This window comes from Terrapene carolina, unplaced genomic scaffold (genome assembly GCF_002925995.2).
Source record: "Terrapene carolina triunguis isolate 2854851 unplaced genomic scaffold, T_m_triunguis-2.0 Scaffold84, whole genome shotgun sequence".
Classification (NCBI taxonomy): domain Eukaryota; kingdom Metazoa; phylum Chordata; order Testudines; family Emydidae; genus Terrapene; species Terrapene triunguis.
The window spans coordinates 28,572,090-28,595,320 of record NW_020664435.1 but is presented as its reverse complement, the minus strand read 5'-3'; the positions used below and the strand labels follow the sequence as shown (position 1 = coordinate 28,595,320).

The following is a 23,231-nucleotide window of genomic DNA, read 5'->3' as shown; positions in this document are numbered from 1 at the left end:
TGGGGCAAGGTGGGGTGTTAAATTTTCTTTTTAATAATTCAGACCTCAGGTACTAACACTAGGTGTATTCTTAATGCTTAAATAATATAAGATTGGTATGTGTGTTACTGTAATGTGTGTACATGACCTTCACATCACGACGGGAGTGGAGGGCAGGAGAGAAAGTCTGGGCTCTCAGGGAGAGTGCTTGGAAATAGCTTGCAGTCTCAAGCAGAAAAATAAAATAAACTGGCCGGGACTTCAGAGAATGTACCAAGAGGAGTTACTGATGTATTAAGGGACATAGTCCAATCCTGGTGGGGTACGGGTTATAGAGCTCCTCTGGGCATAATCAAACTGGCACACCTGTGAGGCGTGTTGCACCTGGAGAGGGACAACTCCTTAAAAGGAAGAATCCAAGCTTAGTGCAGGGTGGCAGAGCTAAAGAACAGAGCTTCCTAGTCCCACAGAGCAGGGGCTGCTTACCCAGACAACTGCTGAAGAGTCTCTGCCACCTGGACCCTCATTAGAGCCCAGGGTGCTCAGCCTGGGCCTCTCAGACACTCAGGGGGTTAGGAACCCAGCCCCTCCAGAGCCTATTTACCTGTTGCCTTGCGAGGAACAATGGGGTGAGCCTGGACTGTTCTGTGGGTTGCAGGAGTATTTTGTTTGCCTTTTTTCTACCTGGGACTACAGTCAGGTCTTGAAGGGGGGGAGCTGCCTCCCTAAGACTCATAGGTAGGAGAGAACTCCAAACCAATGCTACAGCAACACCTACAGCCGAAGAGGGATGGTGGGGATGAGGGAGGTGCCCAGCCTCACCCTTCGGGGTACAACCTGTGACACTGACTAAGTGGCAACAATCTCTGAGCTGACAGGATGCAAGACCAGTGACAATCAAAGCTATGGAAGAGTAAATTATAACTTTCCAGACTCCGCAGAAAATCTAAAAGACTTGGCTGTTGGCAACAGTAGTTATTGAATTTTCACTCAGGAAAGCTTTGGAAAATAAAATTTAAAAAAAAATCTATTTAGAAACAATTCTGTTTATACCTCTTTTTCTCCTCTGCAGGTTGAGTTTTTTTAATATATATATTTGCATAAAACACCACCTCTTTGTTAAAACAGTAATTTACTTTTAATGCTCGGTTCTCAATATTTTTATGACATCACCTAGTTCCTATGGAAATTGTGATAAACTGAGCATTTTGATTTAAAACGGAGAATAAAGAAGCAGGAGAAGAATAATCCTTTAGAACTTGTTTTCATGCCAATATCTTTAATAGTTAAGAATGAGGAAAGCAGAATTAAACCATTTTTATTTGCTGAGAACAGTTATTTCCATTTTTATTTGCTGTGGAGGCACGGCAGCTCAACATAAAACCTCAGGTATTGTTTTAGTGGACAATGAATGGCTTGAGATCCTAGAGAAATTCTAGTGCAATTGGGTTTGGGTTTGTTTGTTTGCTTTTCTTTTAAATCTCATGAAACAAAAGTTCTTCTATTTTCTTCCTTGGACACTTAGACATCACGACTGTGATGTCAAGGAAGTTCTGATCTGTGCATCTACCATCCCATACTAGCATACTGATGCTAACCAACCAAACTACTCCCTTTTTGATACCTATTTTTAAAAATTCCAGTAAAAGCTTCCTTCTAATAATTTAATCCAGCTCTTTGATGTACTAAATATATCAGATGATCAGACAAGTACCTGTGGCTCAAGATTTCCACAGACCATAGAGTTTCAACGACAAAACTATTTATCTTTTTTCCTGCATTTAACTTTCATTGGTGACAGCCTCACATGGAGTACTTTGAACTCCAGACTTGTGGAGGTGTAAGGAAACTGAGAATCTACACGTATGCTGCATAAAATAGAAAGATTAGAGGGCAAAACAGCACACTTTTCAGCATTTTTTGTGTGTTTTCCTCATTCTCATTTTCAGTAGATTATTAGTTTTTTCCACACAAGAAAAAAAATAGCTAATTTAATATTTGTTTTCCTAACCTGTCCACCTCACATTGAATGGGAAAATATTAAACCCACATTTTATTAGATTTAGTCAGACAAATGCTTTCATGCTTGGTTGAATTACCTTTTCCTCCACATTTAATTATACATTATTGTCCAAAGCATGAGTACCCAGCTAATAAACCCCCATAGAGGAATGCAAACAGAGCTCAGGAGGTGATGATCACCCACATTTTCTTTATGGCTAAATAGAAAGTGCACCCCAAAACATCATCTGTTGGAATATAAGGTCGCAATATGGAAAAGGTTGAGAATCACTGCTCTATAGCATCCACTTTGTTGATAAACAATCCATATACTTTGATTAAGACGTGTAATTAGCAAAAATGGACTGAAAAGGTTTAACATTCCCATATTTTTCTTATTTTTGAGATAACACTTGAGCAGCATCAACATGGGATCAATTTATTATCTCCATAAAGCAGCTTCTATCTAGACCAGGGGTCGGCAACGTTCGGCACACGGCTCGCCAGGGTAAGCACCCTAGCGGGCCGGGCCAGTTTATTTACCTGCTGACGTGGCAGGTTCGGCCGATCGCGGCCCCCACTGGCCGCGGTTCACCGTCCCAGGCCAATGGGGGCGGCGGGAAGCCGCGGCCAGCACATCCCTCGGCCCATGCCGCTTCCCGCCGCCCCCATTGGCCTGGGACGGCGAACCGCAGCCAGTGGGGGCCACGACTGGCCGAACCTGCCGCGTCAGCAGGTAAATAAACTGGCCCGGCCTGCTAGGGTGCTTACCCTGGCGAGTCGCGTGCCGAACGTTGCCGACCCCTGATCTAGACTGACAACACACAATGGAAGGGTGACTTATAAAAATGAATTGACAGAAAGGAGGAAGGTTGACTTGAGGTTGATGACAAAAAAAAAAATACCAATTTTAATGGAAATGTGAAATTATTCAAAATTTTGTTCACCTAGATATGTAAAGATTTAACTAATCTGATTCTAGTCCCCAGTCCATCACACAGTCTGAATCAACCAAAGTATTCTTACATGTGAGAATCTTTTTCTAATGGCTTTTCACACAGTGCCACATCTGAAAGTTCCTACTGCATGAGATGTGTTAAAGCAAGATATAAACTTAATACCTGCTAACTACAGAATTAAAGCCTAAAATAATTAAAAAGCATAGCCCAAAGGTCTCAGCAATGACGTAACCAGGAAAGTGCACAAATGGGTCACATTTCTTAGACAGAATTAAAACAGTGACAATAATAATAAATGGCCTGCAGCTGTGTTTAGAAGTATGCCTTTGGGCTATGCTATATGCTGCCATACATTTGTGCACAGAACTCCAAACTGAGGTAACACATGGATTTTAGACCCTTGGGGTCATAATCATTTTGATACGCAGGCTAGTTTAAAAGGCTTATGATGAAGTATGTGTCATACTTTTTTTTTTTTTTTTTAACAAACATACCATTCCAAAAATGTACCCACTGCACCAAAGCTATTACACTTTGATTAAATATTCATTAAGGGCTCAAACTAGTGGTCGCTTTTTCCTTCTTCTATACATTGACTTTTTACTTTGATGCTTTAATGCTGTAGTAGCAGCTGGCAACCTCACACCACAACTTCCCACAGGGGAAGAGTATTTACTAGCCCACCCACTAAGCATTCCTTTATTGGCTACCAAGGAAAATGCATGCCTTGTAGAGAAAACCAGCTCTGCTGGTTGAATTGGCTGGAAAGTTGGAGCAGCACCAGCAGCTAAGAAAGGTCACACAGGCTCCTCCTCCTATATACCGAATGATGACCACTTAGCACAGGATCATCCTTAATACAGTGTCTGTCCCCAGCCAAATGTTCAAAGCTCATTCAGATGAGAAATCATGATGAAGAAAAAAGTAGAGAAAGTCTCACAAGCTTGAATAGCAAACACTGAGAAGCTGACAAATGTTGGAGAATCTAGGAAAAATTTCAGTGGAAGTCTCACCTGAGAAAACAAGGATAGACATTGCCTACTGTCAGAAACACACTGTGATCTTTATCTGCTACTGTATAGTGACTCCAATATGTCACTTTTACACTTTTTATGTCACTTTTACTCACTCCATCAGATATTACCAGCCATCACTGGAAAGAGTAAATAAAGTTATATGAATATAGAAGAAGTTTGAGAAATTGGTCATAAAGTTGTGGCAAATATGAAGAAAGTAGGAAGAATTTTGGGGACTAGAAGAGCTCCACTGTTAGCATAGGCAAATATCTGCATCAACTGCAGTGGGAGGAAGAAAGGCATTTTCAGACTGGATATGACCCAAGAGTTTGAAGGTGGGGGGGCCATGTCAGCAATGCTCTCTCCTAATTTGAGTACTGTAAGTCAGATCCTCAGCTCCCATCCCAGATGAGCTCAGGTGCACTTGCGCATCTGTCACCATGTAAAGTCCACAAAATGCATTTATCAGATATATACCTAACATATTCTAAATGGGAATTTACAGAGTTAGAATGTGTTCAACCAAGAGATACCATTTTAGGGCCAAACTCAGAGGTGATGTGAATACTGATAAATATATAACCCCTACATAAGATAGTGTAAATATTTAATAATAAAAATGTGTATGGCCCCTACTTTCCCTCTGCCTAGCCTTCTTAAACCCTCCTATTGGTTGCCGTCCAGCTACAAGCCCAATTTTCCACCCTATCAGACTGTATGGTACACCACCTTACATTCACCTATGCTGGCTAACGGATATGCAACCTGCACCATAATTGAGGTCATCTCTGAAATAAATATGAATCCAATCTGTCTATTCCTGAAAGCACACAAGAACCCAGATAGAATAAATGCTTCACATATAAGTGTACCCTTTTACTAAAGTTTCCTATTGTGACAAAATGAAGCAATAAATGTGAAAAATCCAAAGTAATATTCAAACATGAGTTTCAAATTTTAATTCAGACTTTGACTCTACTTCATTGCCAAGTAACTACTTTAAGTTTTTACCTTCCCATTCAACTCAAAAGTTAGAATAATTAATTCCCTAGAACAATCATTAGATATCGATAAACTGATAACTAAAACAAAGTCACTTTCTATTTATAAAAGTGTCTAAAAACTATGATCACCTAGACATTTAACAGTACACCTCTACCTCGATATAACGCTGTCCTCGGGAGCCAAAAAATCTTACCACGTTATAGGTGAAACCGCATTATATCGAACTTTCTTTGATCCACCAGAGTGCGCAGCCTCCCCCCCCCCCCCCGAGCACTGCTTTACCGTGTTATATCTGAATTCGTGTTATATCACGTCGTGTTATATCGGGGTAGAAGTGTATTGTCCCTATTGGATGAGGGTTGCTGTTTTTGATTGCTTGTCTTGATTATCAAGCACATGATATAGCTATAATAAAGCATCTATAATTTTTGCTTTCTGGTCGCAACAATAGGCCCCAATAATTATGAAAATAGCCTCTAAATGCCTATGTGTCTTGGTAACCACCTGTCCTTCCAAATTAACTAATGAGAATTTTCTTAAACTAGATTTTAATTAATAATGTATTATTTTCCATTTTCTTAATATTTGTGCCCTGAACAGAAGCAGTATAGGCAAGTTTTGAATCTATAATTCATATGTTAACCTCAATAAAACCAATCAAGAGTTCATAACTAAAAAAAATTTTACTTTTATAAATCGGCCCAACAACTTACCTCAAAGCTGACATATGACCTAATAGGTCAGTTTAATTCTGTTTTGCTTTGAAATAACAATAACCTGGTCATAAAGAATTCAAGATTCTTCAAGGCTTACCTTCCTAACTACATCCCCACCTTACCATTTGTCACCAGTACTTCACATCCTGTCTAAAATTGATACTGCAAGCTATTTGGGGCAGTAGCAGCATATTTGTTTATCATCTGTAAAGCATCTAGGACACGTGCATGTTAGCAAAGAAGTATACTCTATACTTATGAATAAAAGAGGTCCCTGCCTAGGACTCTGATACAGCGAGTGTACGGTAACACAGTCAGTATCTCTTTCATGCTGCTGCCTTGTTCTGCAGAATATAAGCTTTCCCATTTTTAAAAGCAGTACATCTCTAGTCATTATGGTGGCTGACATAGCCTCGAAACCATTACAAGTTTCTGTGATCTGTCCTATTCATCTCAATGTGATCTAAGTCAAATGCCCATGAAAATACTTTTAACTATCAACAATATTAACTCACTTCTCATCAAAGCATCCAACAGAGGAGAGAGAGACCCATATTATGAGGATCTGCAAAATCTTCTGAGTGACAGGTCATTCTGACACCACCAGTAAGAAAATCTGGGAGAAAATGGCAACTTTTTTCCCCACCTTCAGTCGAGGAGCCAAGCACGAGGGGACTGGCAGTGCCCAGTGGGATACGTGAACTCCCTTCAAGGGTGCACCAAGCTCAAAGAGCTCAGCAGGACTTATGAGTACCACTGAGGGAAAGCCAAGCCAGAGGAGCTGAGAGTGCATGCACAGTGATATTTTGAACATCTGCACAATTTACTGAGAGTAGCATCTTATGTGGATGGAGGTTATTTTGTGGGAAGAACGCCGCTCCCTTCAAATCTGAACTCTATTCTTGCTCTTTACATCTTTTAAAGTATAGAAAAGTGACCAAAAATTGCATTGTGGGGCAATGCCAATGACTTCCCTTGCAAATATATTGAGTTTACAAATACAGATGTTATTCGAACTGCACACTACGCTCTTTTCTCTTTGCACATCACCAATAACAAAAGAGCTAAATCCAAATTAGGCTGTCAGTGACATATGGGCAAGCCCATTGCCATCAACGGGGAGCTGATTAGAAATCAGTAAGCTCTGTTGATGATGCTCAGGAAGAAATAGAATCTCTCTCTCTCTCAGCTGCACTGGCTTAGCACAGTCAACAAGGAAAAAATATAAAAGGAGTAAAAAGCTTATTTTTATACCCAAAGTCATCAGATAAACACTCAAAGTGCACAGGCAGCAGATGTATTGAGAAAGAATGTGTTATTGTTCCGAGCAGAACCAGACTTCAATATAAGCAAGGCAATGAATGATACGCTACAGCACCGCAGCTTGTTACAGTAGCGCAGCTTGTTACAGTGAGAATTCAGATGACTGAGTAAATCTTTGTATACGACACCTGAGTTTCAAAACCCAGACTGCATTTAAATAGCAATCACACTGCATTTAAAATGCAATTGACACAGGTTACAAAAGTAGAAACAATGAATAAATTACCAGCCTAAAGTAATCATCTAGCCTGAAACTGCCATAGCTGGGAACCCATGGAAGCTTTGATCCTCCCAGATGTTGCTTCCTATTTCAAGGGAGAAGGAATTTCCTTCAGTTATGGCCCAAAGTTTTTGTCCTTACATGGCTACCTGAGACGTTCTCTCTCTTAGGGGTGAACAACAAAACTCTTCCAGCCCCTAATATTATATATGGCAATACAGACCAGTAATCAAGCAGTTTGCAAACACCTAAAAGATAATAAGATGATTAACAGTCAATCTGGACTGTCAAGAACAAATCATTTCAAACCAACCTAATAGTTTTCTTTGACAGGGTAACAAGCCTTGTGGATGGGGGGGAAGTGGTAGATGCGGTATATCTTGACTTCAGTAAGGCCTCGGATACTGACTCGCATGACCTTCTCATAAACCAGGGATCGGCAACCTTTGGCACACGGCCCACCAGGGTAAGCACCCTGGCGGGGTGGACCAGTTTGTTTACCTGCCGCATACGCAGGTTCGGCCAATCATGGCTCCCATTGGCTGCGGTTCGCCGCGCCAGGCCAATGGGGGCAGCGGGAAGTGGCTGCCAGCACATCCCTCGGCCCGCCCCGCTTCCCGCCGCCCCCATTGGCCTGGAGCGGCAAACCGCGGCCAGTGGGAACCGTGATTGGCCGAACCTGCGGACGTGGCAGGTAAACAAACCGGCCCCCCTGCCAGGCTGCTTACCCTGGCAGGCCATGTGCCAAAGATTGCTGATCCCTGTCATAAACAAACTAGGGAAATACAACCTAGAGGGAGCTACTATAAGATGGGTTCAAAAATGGTTAGAAAACCATTCTCAGAAAATAGTTATCAGTGGCTCAAAGTCAAGCTGGAAGGGCATATTGAGTGGGGTCCCGCGGGGATCAGTTCTGGGTATGGTCCTGTTCTATATCTTCATCAATGATTTAGATAATGGCATAGAGAGTACACTTATAAAGTTTGCGGATGATACCAAGCAGAGAGGGGTGGCAAGTGCTTTGGAGGATGGGATTAAAATTCAAAATGATCTAGCCAAACTGGAGAAATAGTCTGAAGTAGACTGCCTAGGAAGGAATACTATGAAAAGGGATCTGGGGGTCATAGTAGATAACAAGCTAAGTATGCGTCAGTAAAACACTATTGCAAGAAAAGCAAACATTCTGGGATGTATTAGCAGGAATGTTGTAAGCAAGACACGAGAAGTAATTCTTCAGCTCTACTCTGCACTGATTAGGCCTCAACTGGAGTATTGTGTCTACTTCTGGGTGCCACCTTTCAGGAAAGATGTGGACGAACTGGAGAAAGTCCGGAAAAGAGCAACAAAAACGATTAAAGGTCTAGAAAACATGACGTATGAGGGAAGATTGAAAAAACTGGGTTTGTTTAGTCTGGAGAAGAGAAGACTGAGAGGGGACATAACAGGCTTCAAGTACATCAAAAGCTGTTACAAGAAGGAGGGAGAAAAATTCTTCTTAACTTCTGAGAACAGGACAAGAAGCAATGGGCTTAAAATTGCAGCAAGGACGGTTTAGGTTGGACATTAGGAAAAACTTCCTAACTGTCAGGGTGGTTAAGCACTGGAATAAATTGCCTAAGGAGGCTGTGGAATCTCCACCATTGGAGGTTTTTAAGAGTAGGTTAGACAAACACTTTTCAGGGATGGTCTAGATAATACTTAGGCCTTCCGTGAGTGCCATGGACTGGACTAGATGACCTCTAGAGGTCTCGAGCTCATGTTTGGTGGTGTAGGAGGCTCCTCCACCGAACTTTGTTTCTAAAACAAGCACACACAAAAACCCTAAACAAACAATTTGCTCCAGCAATTCAGCCCTGGAGCCATCCTTGTCAGTCAAGCTACTCCAGGGATGTTATTACAGCCCAAATACAGTAATATCAACTGGTAAGGAGAGGAAGGAAAGAGAAATGAAGCTATTCATTTACATACACTCCCAACATCCAAGCAGATTATGTGCGCTCATCTTTTCCTTACTGACTATATTGACCTTCTCTAAACAACTCAGCCAGGAGCACAGCCAGCATAAATGGTCTTCTGAGGCTTATGCATCCCAGACCGCCATGTACATAGAGAGCTGAAGAGAGCACACAGTCATGTAATAATGTGGTACATTTCATTAGATCTACTATGAAGTTACAACAAGTTGTACAGGAACTTCTGTTATTGTCCCCAAAGCCAAACTATTAATTTGGGTCAGTATATCTGTTTTTGATTTCTAAATATTTTAAATCATCTGATTCAACAGTATCGTGATAAAAAATCCTATTGCACATCAAATGAAATCTATATCAAAAGCTACCAAGCTAAATATAAAAAAAGTCTGTTGATAACCACATCATTTTCATGGTTCTACTCTCTTACCACTATTATCTCTCTCCTTTACTTTCCCCATGCTTCTAAAGCCACAACAACAACAACAACAAAATCTGCAGGGTATTAGATTTCCCCCAACTGACTGACATTTATGGACTTAGGCAGCAATCTTCTCTGTGTGGTGTTTCGATCTATGTTGCACTAAAATTGATTAGCACTGTTAGACAAGTGTGCAGCAGACTGCTAGGCTAATCAAGGTAAACCTAACCATACGTTCACATTTCAACATATAAATAAGTCAATCACTAACATGTCAAAAATACAGCACCAAATTATTTGCCAGGGTAGTTTTATTTTATGTTTGAAGTTCTGTGAAAAATTCAGTCTAAATTCTTGCTTCCAAGCTTAGGTTCAAGTCTACAGACTATACTGGGTGCGGGGGGGGGGAACCACCTGAACAGTTTATCTTAGAAATGAAGCGGATCAATAGTTCCAAGTGGAAAAGGAAAAAAGGTTTCTCATTCCTCCAATCCAATACTTGATTTGCTGATTTGTTTCTAAAATGTATCATCTGATTACTAGTCTGAATTTAAGAAATTGAAGGGTTAAGAAATTAAGAAATTCAGGTTAGTAGTCACAACATTTAATTTACTTCTGTTTATTTTCAAAGTTTATATAGTTCTCTGTGTGTTTGTATGCACCCCCCATTCTCAAACGCTTTCTTTCTAAAGAGAAAAAAATGCCAGCAGCCCACTCCTTATGAGCAATTTTATCCTACCACACACTAGTTTTTGTGTAGGCCGGAGTAACATTTTTGGTAAAGAATGTGATTTCAGTCATATACTTTTACATTTTACGATATTGTAAATAGTATGAAATTATTTCAAAATGTTACAGAAAATGCATTGGCAGTGTTCGTTTAAGTACTTTAACAAAGCTTCAGTTTAAATTGTTTTATTACAATGCAATTCAAGATAAAGTACTCATAAGGGCAGATTCATCTCCCTGCAAATGATTGAAATGTACAGATATTTTCCAGAACAGACTTGCATCAGAAAAATGTATCTTTACTTTTTTATTGACTGCAGACATCTCACCTCCTCTATCACTGGCTATGAAGACTAACCCATATCCCCTAGACAACATGGCATTATTATATAATAGTTATAGTATGGTCCAGAGGCCCTAATCAAGATCAAGGTTTGGTGCTGTACACATATGCACTAGACTTCTGAACGCACACCTCAGCATTGTAAACCCATTCAATAGTCACACAAGGAGCAATTGAACAGATAAAACTAAAATTTAATTCAAAATAAAGCATAAAATGTATATCATCTTCCAGTAACCACAAAGTCACATATCTCCTTGGACAACATGGATAAATAAAATAGATATGTGCCTGAATACTTGTCAGAAACTTGTCAGAAGACACATTTTTAGCATTCAGAGATGCAAGCTTCTCTATGTTAAAGATGTTCTTCCTGATCCTATGTATTGTATTTGCAGTATATTAAACAGAGCTCCTCTAACTTCCAAGGTTGGAAAGCTGCACAGAAAAAGGAATTTTTATTTAATATAATAGGTGCTAGATATGTCTTCAACAAAATTGGACATGATTGAGGTAAACAAAACTGCAGGTTCTAATAGGTTCTAATAGTAGGTTTCCAAGGAGTTGTACAGGAAATGAGGCTACACATTAGTGTGGTCTTATGGGGACTCTGTCAAAATGAAAATAAGCGAATTACAAAAGTTACTTAAAAGCCATTTCAGCTACTACCCATGCCCCTCAGTATCCCCTGCTAATATCTGTGGGTCTACATCTTCCTATTTTTAAAAAATGTACTTTTCTCTTCTCATTGCTGTGTAAAAATACTACAGGGGGAAAAAGGGAACGGACTTATAGCAGTAGGGATATATTACCGACCACCTGACCAGGATGGTGATAGTGACTGTGAAATGCTCAGAGAGAGACTATTAAAATAAAAAACTCAATAATAATGGGGGATTTCAACCATCCCCATATTGACTGGGTACATGTCACCTCAGGACAGGATGCAGAGATAAAGTTTTTTGACACCTTAAATGACTGCTTCTTGGAGCAGCTGGTCCTGGAACACACAAGAGGAGAGGCAATTCTTGCTTAAGTCCTAAGTGGCGCACAGGAGCTGGTCCAAGAGGTGAATACAGCTGGACTTCTTATTAATAGTGACCATAATAATACACCTCTACCCAGATAGAACGCTGTCCTCGGGAGCCAAAAAAAACTTACCGCGTTACAGGTGAAACCGCGTTATATCGAACTTGCTTTGATCTGCCAGCATGTGCAGCCCTGCCCCCCTGGAGCGCTGCTTTACCACGTTATATCCGAATTCGTGTTATATCAGGTCGCGTTATATCGGGGTAGAGCTGTACAATTAAATTTAACATCCCTGTGGCGGGGAAAACACCACAGCAGCCCAACATGGTAGCATTTAATTTCAGAAAGGAGAACTACACAAAAATGAGGAAGTTCGTTAAACAGAAATTAAAAGGTATAGCGCCAAAAGTGAAATCCCTTCAAGCTGCATGGAAACTTTTTTAAAACACCATAATAGAGGCTCAACTTAAATGTATACCCCAAATTAAAAAACAGAACCAAAAAAGTGCCACTGTGGCTAAACAACAAAGTAAAAGAAGCAAAAAGGCATCCTTTAAAAAGTGGAAGTTAAATCCTAGTGAAGAAAATAGAAAGGAGCATAAACTCTGGCAAATGAAGTGTAAAAATATAATTAGGAAGGCCAAAAAAGAATTTGAAGAACAGCTAGCCAAAGAATCAAAAAGTAATAGCAAAACAAAATGTTTAAGTACATCAGAAGTAGGAAGCCTATTAAACAACCAGTGGGGCCACTGGATGATCAAGATGCTAAAGGAGCACTCCAGGATGATAAGGCCATTGTGGAGAAACTAAATGAATTCTTTGCATCAGTTTTCATGGCTGAGGATGTGAGGGAGATTCCCAAACCTGAGCCATTCTTTTTAGGTGACAGATCTGAGGAACTGTCCCAGATTGAGGTGTCATTAGAGGAGGTTTTGGAACAAATTGAGAAACTAAACAGTAATAAGTCACTGGGACCAGATGGTATTCACCCAAGAGTTCTGAAGGAACTCCAGTGTGAAATTGCAGAACTACTAACTTTAGTCTGTAACCTATCATTTAAATCAGTTTCTGTACCAAATGACTGGAGGATAGCTAATGTGACACCATTTTTTTAAAAGGGCTCCAGAGGTGATCCCGGCAATTACAGGCCAGTAAGCCTGACTTCAGTACCAGGCAAACTTATTGAAACTATAGTAAAAAACAAAATTGTCAGACATATAGATGAACATAATTTGTTGGGGAAGAGTCAACATAGTTTTTGTAAAGGGAAATCATGCCTCACTAATCTACTAGAATTCTCTGAGGGAATCAACAAGCATGTGGAAAAGGGAGATCCAGTGGATATAGTGTACTTAGATTTTCCGAAAGCCTTTGACAAGGTCCCTCACCAAATGCTCTTAAGCAAAGTAAGCAGTCATGGGATAAGAATAGGGTGAGCAGACGTCCTGTTTTTAAAGGGACAGTCCCGTATTTAAGCCTTCTTCCGGGTGTCCTGACTTTTTGTTAAATAGGGGCAAATTGTCCCATATTTTCTATTATCACAACACAGAGCCGGCAGCGGGGGGGGGCAGCAGGCGGCCGTGCCCTCCCTCCCCTTGCTCGCCCCAGCGCGCGTCCATGCCAGAGTCTCCGTTGCTGGCTCCTTCAGCGGCAGCAGCATTGGCAGCGGTAGCAGCACCAGAGATGGGCAGCAAGAGCATGCCCAGGAGCAGCCCGGGGTCCACCATTCCCGCTGCTGCTCCTGCCCCGCTTTCCAGGAAGCACCCCCGCCGCGGTCAGCTCCCACTTTACAAGGGTGAGTAGCCAGCGCAGGGCGTGCCCCCACTCCTCCTCCATGCACCTGCTGTGCCCCCAATCCGGCGCCTGGGGCAGCCCATGGGGATGGGGGGCCCTGCTCAGCCCTAGCAGGAGGATCCCTGGTCCCCTGGGCGGAGGGGCTCTGCTGGCCCCCTGGCTAGGGTAGCAGGCTGCAAGCAGCGTTTCACCTTGCTGCCGACCCCCCCACACGTGGGACCCCTACTGGGGCGCGAAGGAACGTGATGGGGGGAGTGGCAATGCCAGCTCTGCACTGGAGGGAGGGCCAGGGAGAGTGGCTCAGGCAGCCCTGCGTGCAGGTATGCGGGGGGGGGAGGGAGGGAATTCGGACCACCAGCCACTGGTGGGCATGTGGCAGGGGGGTTTGGATCACCAGCCCTGCAGGTGGGTGGCAGGGGAGCTCAGAGGACCAGCCCCGTGCACGGAGAAGGGGGGGTCTCGGATCAATCCTGCACCTGAGCAGGAAGGGGGCTGCAGGGGGAATCACAGGCGGGGCAGAGGCAGGGGGGCTCAGAGGACCAGCCTCGCAAACAGGCAGGCGGCGAGGGGGTTTGGACAGGGTGGGGGGGTCACAGGCGGGGTGGCTTGTGCTGGCCCGGGGTGCCATTGGGGAGGAGGACTTCAAGGTGGCCCCGCATAGGAGGAGGCAGGGAGGGCTCAGGTTGGCCCAAGCGCATGGAGTGGCAAGGGTGGTCTCCGGCAGAGAGCATGGAGAGGCTGGGGGACCTCAGGGAGGGTTTAGGCTGGCCCTGCACAGGGACAGTGGGGGTGGAATGGTGTTTTGGGCCAGCCCGTGGGTGTCCTGTTTTCCCTTTGGGAAAATATGGTCACCCTAGATAAGAGGGAAGGTACTCTCATGGATCAGTAACTGGTTAAAAGATAGGAAACAAAGGGTAGGAATAAATGGTCAATTTTCACAGTGGAGAGAGGTAAATAGTGGTGTCTCCCAGGGGTCTGTACTGGGACCAGTTCTATTCAATGCATTCATAAATGATCTGGGAGAAGGAGTAAATACTGAGGTGGCAAAATTTGCAGATGATACAAAACTACTCAAGATAGTTAAGTCTCAGGCAGACTGCGAAGAGCTACAAAAGGATCTCACAAAACTGGGTGAATGGGCAACAAAATGGCAGATTAAATTCAATGTTGATAAATGCAAAGTAATGCACATTGGAAAAAATAATCCCAACTATACATATAAAATGATGGGGTCTAAATTAGCTGTTACCACTCAAGAAAGATCTTGGAGTTGTAGTGGATAATTCTCTGAAAACATCCACTCAATGTGCAGCGGCAGTCAAAAAAGCAAACAATGTTGGGAACCATTAAGATAGGGATAGATAAGAAGACAGAAAATATAATATTGTCTCTATATAAATCTATGGTACACCCACATCTTGAATACTGTGTGCAGATGTGGTTGCCCCATTTCAAAAAAAGAATTGGAAAAGATTCAGAAAAGGGCAACAAAAATGATTAGGGGTATGGAACAGCTTCTGTATGAGGAGAGATTAATAAGACTGGGACTTTTCAGCTTGGAAAAGAGACGACTAAGGGGGGATATGATAGAGATCTATAAAAACAAGACTGGTGCGGAGAAAGTAAATAAGGAAGTGTTATTTACTCCTTCTCATAAAACAAGAACTGGGGTCACCAAATGAAATTAATAGTCAGCAGATTTAAAAAAAAACCAAAAGGAAGTATTTCTACACACAAGGCTCAGTCAACCTGTGGAACTCCTTGGCCTTCACAACATCCTCTGGCAAAACTATAACAGGGTTCAACAAAGAACTAGATAAATTCATGGAGGATAGGTCCATCATTGGCTTTTAGCCAGGATGGGCAGGGATGGTGTCCCTAACCTCTGTTTGCCAGAAGCTGGGAATGAGCGACAGGGAATGGATCACTTGATGATTACCTGTTCTGTTCATACCCTCTGGGGCACCTGGCATTGGCCACAGTCGGAAGACAGGATACTGGGCTAGATGGACCTTTGGTGTGTCCCAGTATGGCCGTTCTTATAACTTATGGCATGTCTATACTACAATCTTAAGTCGACATAGGTTAGGTCGACTTACAGCCACCGCAATATTTACTGCAGTGGCTTATGTCCGCCCTACTCTCCTTCTGTCGGTGGTGCCTTATGTCAATCTAACTGTGTAGTTTGACCAGGACTTAGACATTAATCCTGTAATGAGTTCCATGCAAGAGGATCCATTGCTGAATAGTGCCTTAGAAGGGGTTTCATGTGAGTAGCCCATGGCTTCAATGGGACTACTCACGTGGGTAAGCATTATACCCAGCTGTACGTGTTCGAAGGATTAGGCCCCAAACTTACTACATAAAGGAAAATCACTTGACACGAAGTGCTGTCAAATGCACAAAGTGAAAAATATGAAATGATGGGAAAAAATTGGGTTTGTTTTCCAACCTCTTTCAGTTAGTCATCTCTGATGTTAGTTCTAACAATGATAAAGTAAGAAATTGTCAAAATTGTGACTTAAATTGACAGTGTCCCTTTATCAGATACTTAATGGTCTCATGAAAAGTCAGGATGCAAATAACTGAAAAGTAGCAAGAAGCAAACTTTTGTGTGTGTGTGTAATATATATATAATTTTTTTTTTAAAGGAGATACAGAGAGCAGTTACAGGCGTAGGTCCTGATCCAACAAGTGACAGCACACAGTCACACTGCTGCATCTGTGCACAGCAATGCAGCCACAGTAGCATTCTCACTTACAGTCACTTGAAGGATCAGGGCCTCAGGTCCCAAACCTGCATGGAACCCCACTGAATCCACCCAGCAGGTACTCACTCCTTGCAGGATTAGGAGCCTTGTTTTTACATCTGTTGTGCAGAAAATACTCAAATTGTTTATAGAGCATATGGAAGGAGCACCTGAAAAGAAATAATTTGAATTAAATGATGCCAAAATGAATTTGAGGAACTCAACTCCTCGAAGGTCTCTGAATATATTAATCTGTGAAAAATAAGGGAAATGCAGAGCTTAGCTTTCATATTTTAAGATTTAGGGTTTGTTTGTTTTTTTAATGGCAGGTATTGTTATATCAGCTTCAATAGCAAGCAGTCTGAAAATACAGTAAAAATAAAACTCGCTTAAAAGACATCAGAAGTCTACACCAGATTTGTTTCTTTTTTGTTACAATATATTAATGTAACTTGGATAAGACTCTCAAATACTGTTAACTTTATTTAAATTCACATCAGTTAACAGCATAAGATATTTGTTATCTCATTACATCTGAGGTCAGTTATCAATTAATTCTGACAGGCCCCAAATCTACAAAGATTTATTCATGTACATAACTTTAGTGGGAGGATGCATGTGCTTAAACACTTGACAGAATAAGTTAGTTTAGCGAAACATTTGTTTGAGCTACATCACTTTCGTTATCATATGTTAAACAACAAACTTCAAGTAAACATACACACAAACTGTATGCACATTTAGCACAATGCATACACGAGAGCAGAGTATTATAGAAGGAGAGATAACTAATGTGATAGTTAAGGCTCTTTTCCTGCAACAACAGGACAGGTCTCAATTCAGATGCAGTAATCTGCCAACATGCTATCAATTATAAGGTTGAAGCCTAAATAGCATGTTTTTCCATTCTAAACCCCAATTTTTAGATGCTTTCTGAAACATTCACTTTTGCATTGAAATTATTCAGACTTGGACTCTGCTCAAGTGTGATTTGTACAAAAAACATTCAAACATAGTTTAGCTGTTTTGGAGTGCAAAATAAGAAAAATACACCTTTCCCATTATAGATAAAATCTTGCAACCTTATGAGGAACAGCAGCAGTGCCAAAATGACAGGTTGATAGAAAGTTAAAATGTGGCATGGAAACAGCTCTCATTGAGAAATGCCTTAGAACTTCCTAATTAAATTGGTTTTAATTTGACAGAGTCATGTGTCTTTGGAAATAAAAAGAAGTCACTTTGTTAATAGTACTGCATATGTTCACTTTGTAGCAACGTTTGGAGCAAAGGCAGGTTGAACTCACTGAACACAAATGACTAATTTAACTGTGCTTTAAAAAAAATAGGAAGGTGTGTGATGGGGAGTTCTCTGGCTAAACTGTTCCACATTATGCAACATTTTCTCCAGGAAATTCCACCCAAAAAGAAAATGCTAAGGTTACACAATACTCAGAAGGTAAGAAATAATGTATAATACCGTATATGCCCTGTGCATGAACTACAATAAAGACTTTACATAACCACCTCATTCTCTGAAGATTGTGCTATGTATCTATTATGCTAATTTAGCTAAAAACTTTAGGATACTATATATTCGAGCAAATGTTCACTATTACCTTATCCTTTTATACATCTCTAGTGCAAAAACATTTTTATATGTTGTTTTAATAAAAAAACACTTTCATGGACCCAGAATACATACAGTAATATACAATAAAGAATGTTAAAAATGTATAAAAATTGTGTCATACTATGTAATATAAACTATATTGTAGTACACATTTACGGTTGCACATGCAACCTCATACTTTGTCATTTCTTAATATCTGAGTGTTTAACTATGCAGCCTTAGCAGTCTTTCAACGTGTGTTTTATTTTTGGATGGATTGAGTTCTTAAAGTCTTCTTACAATGTCAGCGTTTGAGACCTAGCAAATGAGGAACAATTAAGTTAGATTCCAAGGGATTCATAAGTCTGAGGGGCTACAATAAAAAAAAAAAATTCAAAAAAAAGCAGTCATGCAGGACACTGGCAAAGAAAATGACTTTGTAGAAAAAGTTGTTCAACTCACCAATCCATTGTTTGGCTGAGGTTAAAAAGACAAACATTACTAAGATGCATCAGTGAGGAATCAGAACACAAACCAAGGCCTGATCCTACAAACACATGACTTTAGTCTCAAGGAGTATATGTGATAAAGTTGCTCATGTATGTGCTTGAAGGACTGGAGCGCAAGTGTTACTGTAAATAGTACAGAGTATTGCTTAAAGATATGCCACTGACTTTGATAGGACCGGGAATCCATCCTATCTGTTTAACTCTGGCAACTTCAACCTACAAAGGTAAAAACTTCAAAGTCTCACAATGCAGCTTAAATATTAAACTAGAGCTGGCAAGCGATTAAAAAAATTAATCGCTATTAGTCGTGCTGTTAAATAAATAGTATTCTATTACTGTTTAAATATCTTTGGATGCTTTCTACATTTTCAAATATATTGATTTCAATTACAATACAGAATACAAAGTGTACAGTGCTCGCTTTATATTTATTTTTATTACAAATATTTGCACTGTATAAAGATAAAAGAAATAGTATTTTCATTTCATGTAATACAAGTAATCTCTTTATCATGAAAGTTGAACTTACAAATGTAGAATTATGTACAAAAAAAACCTGCATTCAAAAATAAAATAATGTAAAACTTTAGAGCCTACAAGTTCACTCAGTACTACTTCAGCCAATCACTCAGACAAACAAGTTTGGTTACAATTTGCAGGAGATAATGCTGCCCATTTCTTGTTTACAATGTCACCTGAAAGTGAGAACAGGCGTTCACAAGGCACTGTTATAGCCGGCATCACAAGATATTTACGTGCCAGATGCACTAAAGAGTCATATGTCCCTTCATGCTTCAACCACCATTCCAGAGGACATGCGTCCATGCTGATGATGGATTCTGCTCGATAACGATCCAAAGCAGAGCCGACCAACGCATGTTCATTTTCATCATCTGAGTCAGATGCCACCAGCAGAAGATTGATTTTCTATTTTGGTGGTTCGGGTTCTGTAGTTTCCGCATCAGAGTGTTGCTCTTTTAAGTCTTCTGAAAGCATGCTCCACAAGGCGTCCCTCTCAGATTTTGGACAGCACTTCAGATTCTTAAACCTTGGGTGGAGTTCTATAGCTATTTTTAGAAAACTCACATTGGTACCTTCTTTGTGTTTTGTCAAATCTGCTGTGAAAGTGTTCTTAAAACAAACATGTGCTGGGTCATCATCCAAGACTGCTATAACATGAAATATATGGCAGAATGTGGGTAACGCAGAACAGGAGATGTACAATTCTCCCGCAAGGAGTTCAGTCACAAATTTAATTAATGCATTTTTTAATTAGTGTCATCAGCATGAAAGCATGAAGGGGCATACAAATGTTTTGCATATCTGGCACGTAAATACCTTGCAATGCTGGCTACAAAAGTTCCATGCAAACGCCTGTTCTCACTTTCAGGTGACATTGTAAATAAGAAGCAGGCAGCAGTATCTCCAATAAATGTAAACAAACTTGTTTTTCTTAGCGATTGGCTGAACAAGAAGTAGGACTAAGTGGACTTGTAGGCTCTAAAGTTTTACACTGTTTTGTTTTTGAGTGCAGTTTTGTAACAAAAAAAAAATCTACATTTGTAAGTTACACTTTCACAATAAAGAGATTGCATTACAGTACTTGTATGAGGTGAACTAAAAAGTACTATTTCTTTTGTTTATAATTTTTACAGTGCAAATATTTGTAATCAAAAATATTAAGTGAGCACTGTACACTTTGTATTCTGTGTTGTAATAGAAATCAATATATTTGAAAAAGTAGAAAAACATCCAAAAATATTTTATAAATTTCAATTGGTATTCTTTTGTTTAACAGTGCGATTAATCACAATTAATTTATCATGATTAATTTTTGAGTTAATCGCATGAGTTAACTGCAATTAATCGACAGCCCTATATTAAACTAACTCAGCAACTCACAAATTCATAAGAAGTTGTTATTTCGCTTGAATCTCTGAGGATACACCTGATATTTCAGCCATTAGCCTTTTTCAGAGGTTATCTAAAGAATGTAAACCCTGCAGGGAGGCACTATGCCTGTCTACAATACACCATGCACATTTATGGCACCATTTAAATAACAAGAAGAAGAAATTAGGTGTCTTTCAGCCAAACCTGAAGTTATTTAAAATTGCGCTATATATAGCCTCACCTGTTCAATATATTTAAATATACTGGATGTTTAGATTATACTTTTCCAGTGTTTTCTCAAAGGGCTATGGTCACCTACCCTCTATGAAATTAAACTGAAAGCAAAATATATTGCTCAATAATATATCTACTCGGTTTACCTAATATGATTACTTCTATGACAAGTTAGGATATATTTAAGATGTTGCCCTAGACAGAGCGCTATGTAACCAGAAGGCTTCTAGATTAAAAATCTTTGCTATGTGATGCAAAGGATACCTAGGTTAATCTTAATCTCAGTGAATAGGAGACTTTGAAAAGTCTTAAATGATACAAAGACTGTACGGGGGAACTTGATAAACTGGTTATAGTGGTGAGAGACAGAAACAAAGCTAGATAAAACCAACTAAAAGTCATGAATGATAAATAATAATTCAGGGAGGATAGTTTCAACTCAGAAAGGACATCACATACAATATCTTGCTTATGAAAACAGGTAGTATGAAGTTGGAGACCAACCAGCCTAACTTTAATGAGAGCTATTGAGTAGCACACTGAACAGAGTGATTCTGTGATTAACTTTACTGAAATACATTTCTTCAGCAGATTGTACTTGTATAGGCCATTTTCTTGGGGGAGAGGGGGTTTGGGGTTTTTTGGCACTGACATTTGTTTATTTTCTTATGTTCTTTCATAGAAGTTTGGCCACTGATTTCAATGGAAGCAGGACCAGGCCCCAAATCTTTAGGAAATGTTCTGACTTGGTTGCATTGACGAGGAATATCTAGTCAATTATTCCTTCATACATAGCAACGATAATGAACAAGAGCTGTTTATAGAAAAGAAAGACTAATGAGCATCAAAACACTGACCCATATGTCAAATTAATGTGTCTTCATTGGAGGGACACCTATATAAGATATGGCCCAAACCTTGAGGAGAGGGACTGTTTAATTAAAAAAAAACTATGAAGAATGGCAATATTCCCATAAATTTTGTTTTTATGTCTAATAAAAACCAAACAGAGCCACTTGCTATGGGTTTTGCAAGCCCAACCTCATACCAGTGAAAGAGAAACTGAAAGTCATAGTAAGTAGAAACCACAACTAAATTATTTAGCTGGTGTTCATCATCCAAACCAAGTAAATAAAGTAAAAGAAAAAGCTCAGAGAATATTATGTTAAGGCCTGATGCTACCTACAGTAGGAAGCGTTTGTAGTACTTGTTGTCAAGAGTGGTCCTATTTCCTGAGATTATTCACAGTAGTAAGCATGAAACCACATACTGAGAGTGTTTGCAAGATTATACTGGGGTGCTGGAACAATTTGTATAGCAGGAGTGCTGATGATGGAAACATATTTGGTGTTTGTTATTACTCCAAGCCAGCATCCCTAGTTCTAGTACCACTGCGTGTACATATTAATCATTTTCTATTTGGAGAATCTGATATATAATTTGTAACATGGGAAAAGATCTCTTTTAAATATATGGGGGTTTTTTAAACCCTAACACCATCCCTTTAAATTACTCGCCCTTGTGCTTGACAGACACCCATTGTGAGACCACTATCTAAATTTGGCTTGGGAAAGGAATCAGGTGACTAATCGATGAAGGCAAAAGCAAAGTCCTTTCAGGTTCCATCAGATCTGACCCGTGTCAGAGTCTAAGATCCCCAACTGCAGAAGTGATGCAATGGGGCAACACTACTGCCCTATGTGTATTACCCAGCCAAACGTGAATGTGCAGTGCCATAACTGTACGTGGTGCACCACAGACGGGGCGCACTCCCTCCCCTGGGCAGTTCCCAAGCAAGAGGATGCAGGTGGGAAGGCCCCTTGAACTCCCTTCACGCAGAGACCAGCCACCAGCGCGGCTAAAGCCACATCCCCCAGGAACAGGCCCCGCAGAGAGCCCTACACAGCTAGCAACCCCCACCTCCCTGCAGCGCCTGCCAGCAGCGCAAGGGGCCTGCACCTCAAACACCGCCGCCCCCACCAAAGGGTGGAAGCTGCAGAGGCAGGCGGGGGAGACTCAACCCACTCCAGCAAAGTTTCACCCAGGGCAGGCTCCACCCGGCAGCCTCCCTCCAGCCAAGCCGGGCGGCCACCCCCCGGGAAAGGCAGCAGCGGCTCCCGACTCACCTTGGCAGCCATGCTTCGTCCCCTGCAGCCGGCCCCTTCCTATCCCAACGCGGCAGGCACCGCCCCGCCTGCGCACCAGGCCGGCCGCCGCCGCGCGCCGCCGCCAGCTCATTGGCTGCGGCCGGGCCCCGGGGCCCAGCCGGCGCGCGCGTGATCCGCCGCTCTCCTCGCGCCCGGCTTGAGCAAGGGGCGCACGTGACTCCGGGCTGCGCTGTCCAGCAGCAAAGGGCGGCTGGGGAACGGCGGGGGGGGGAGGTGGCATGCCTCTGGTTCAGGGACAGCCGATCAAGGGGCATCTGGGCAGACAGCGGCGTGGGACTTTGCTGAGGAGAGTGGCAAGCCGCCCGTTGCTGCATTTGTATGCCCTTCCTGCAGGTGGGTTGTGAAAGAGCCACAGTGAACAACACTGAGGGAGCCACAAGTACTCCTGCTCTTTTTGCGGATACAGACTAACACGGCCTCTACTCTGAATTCTGTAAAATGGGATTCCGGAGAACAGTTGCACACATACAAAATGGGAAATGACTGCCTAGGAAGGAGTACTGCAGAAAGGTCATAGTGGACCACAAGTTAAATATGAGTCAACAGTAAAACATTGTTGCAAA

The 23,231-nt window shown here is 41.3% G+C and overlaps 1 protein-coding gene across 2 annotated transcripts in view; it reads right to left on the bottom strand.

The window, feature by feature from the left end:
• The window catches only part of SLC25A13 (solute carrier family 25 member 13), a 132,999-nt gene extending 110,297 nt beyond the window's left edge, over window positions 1–22,702 (bottom strand). The window contains exons 1-2 of one of the 2 annotated variants that reach the window (XM_029911011.1): window positions 22,627–22,645; window positions 18,327–18,341 (exon numbers count right to left, since the gene is read on the bottom strand). In XM_029911011.1, the coding sequence (XP_029766871.1) occupies window positions 18,327–18,341; window positions 22,627–22,638 (27 nt within the window). In that variant the 5' untranslated portion in view covers window positions 22,639–22,645. Of the gene's footprint in view, window positions 1–18,326; window positions 18,342–22,626 lie in introns of both variants that reach the window. The other variant, XM_024212903.2, reaches the window with a different exon arrangement.
• Between the last annotated feature and the right edge of the window lie 529 nt (window positions 22,703–23,231).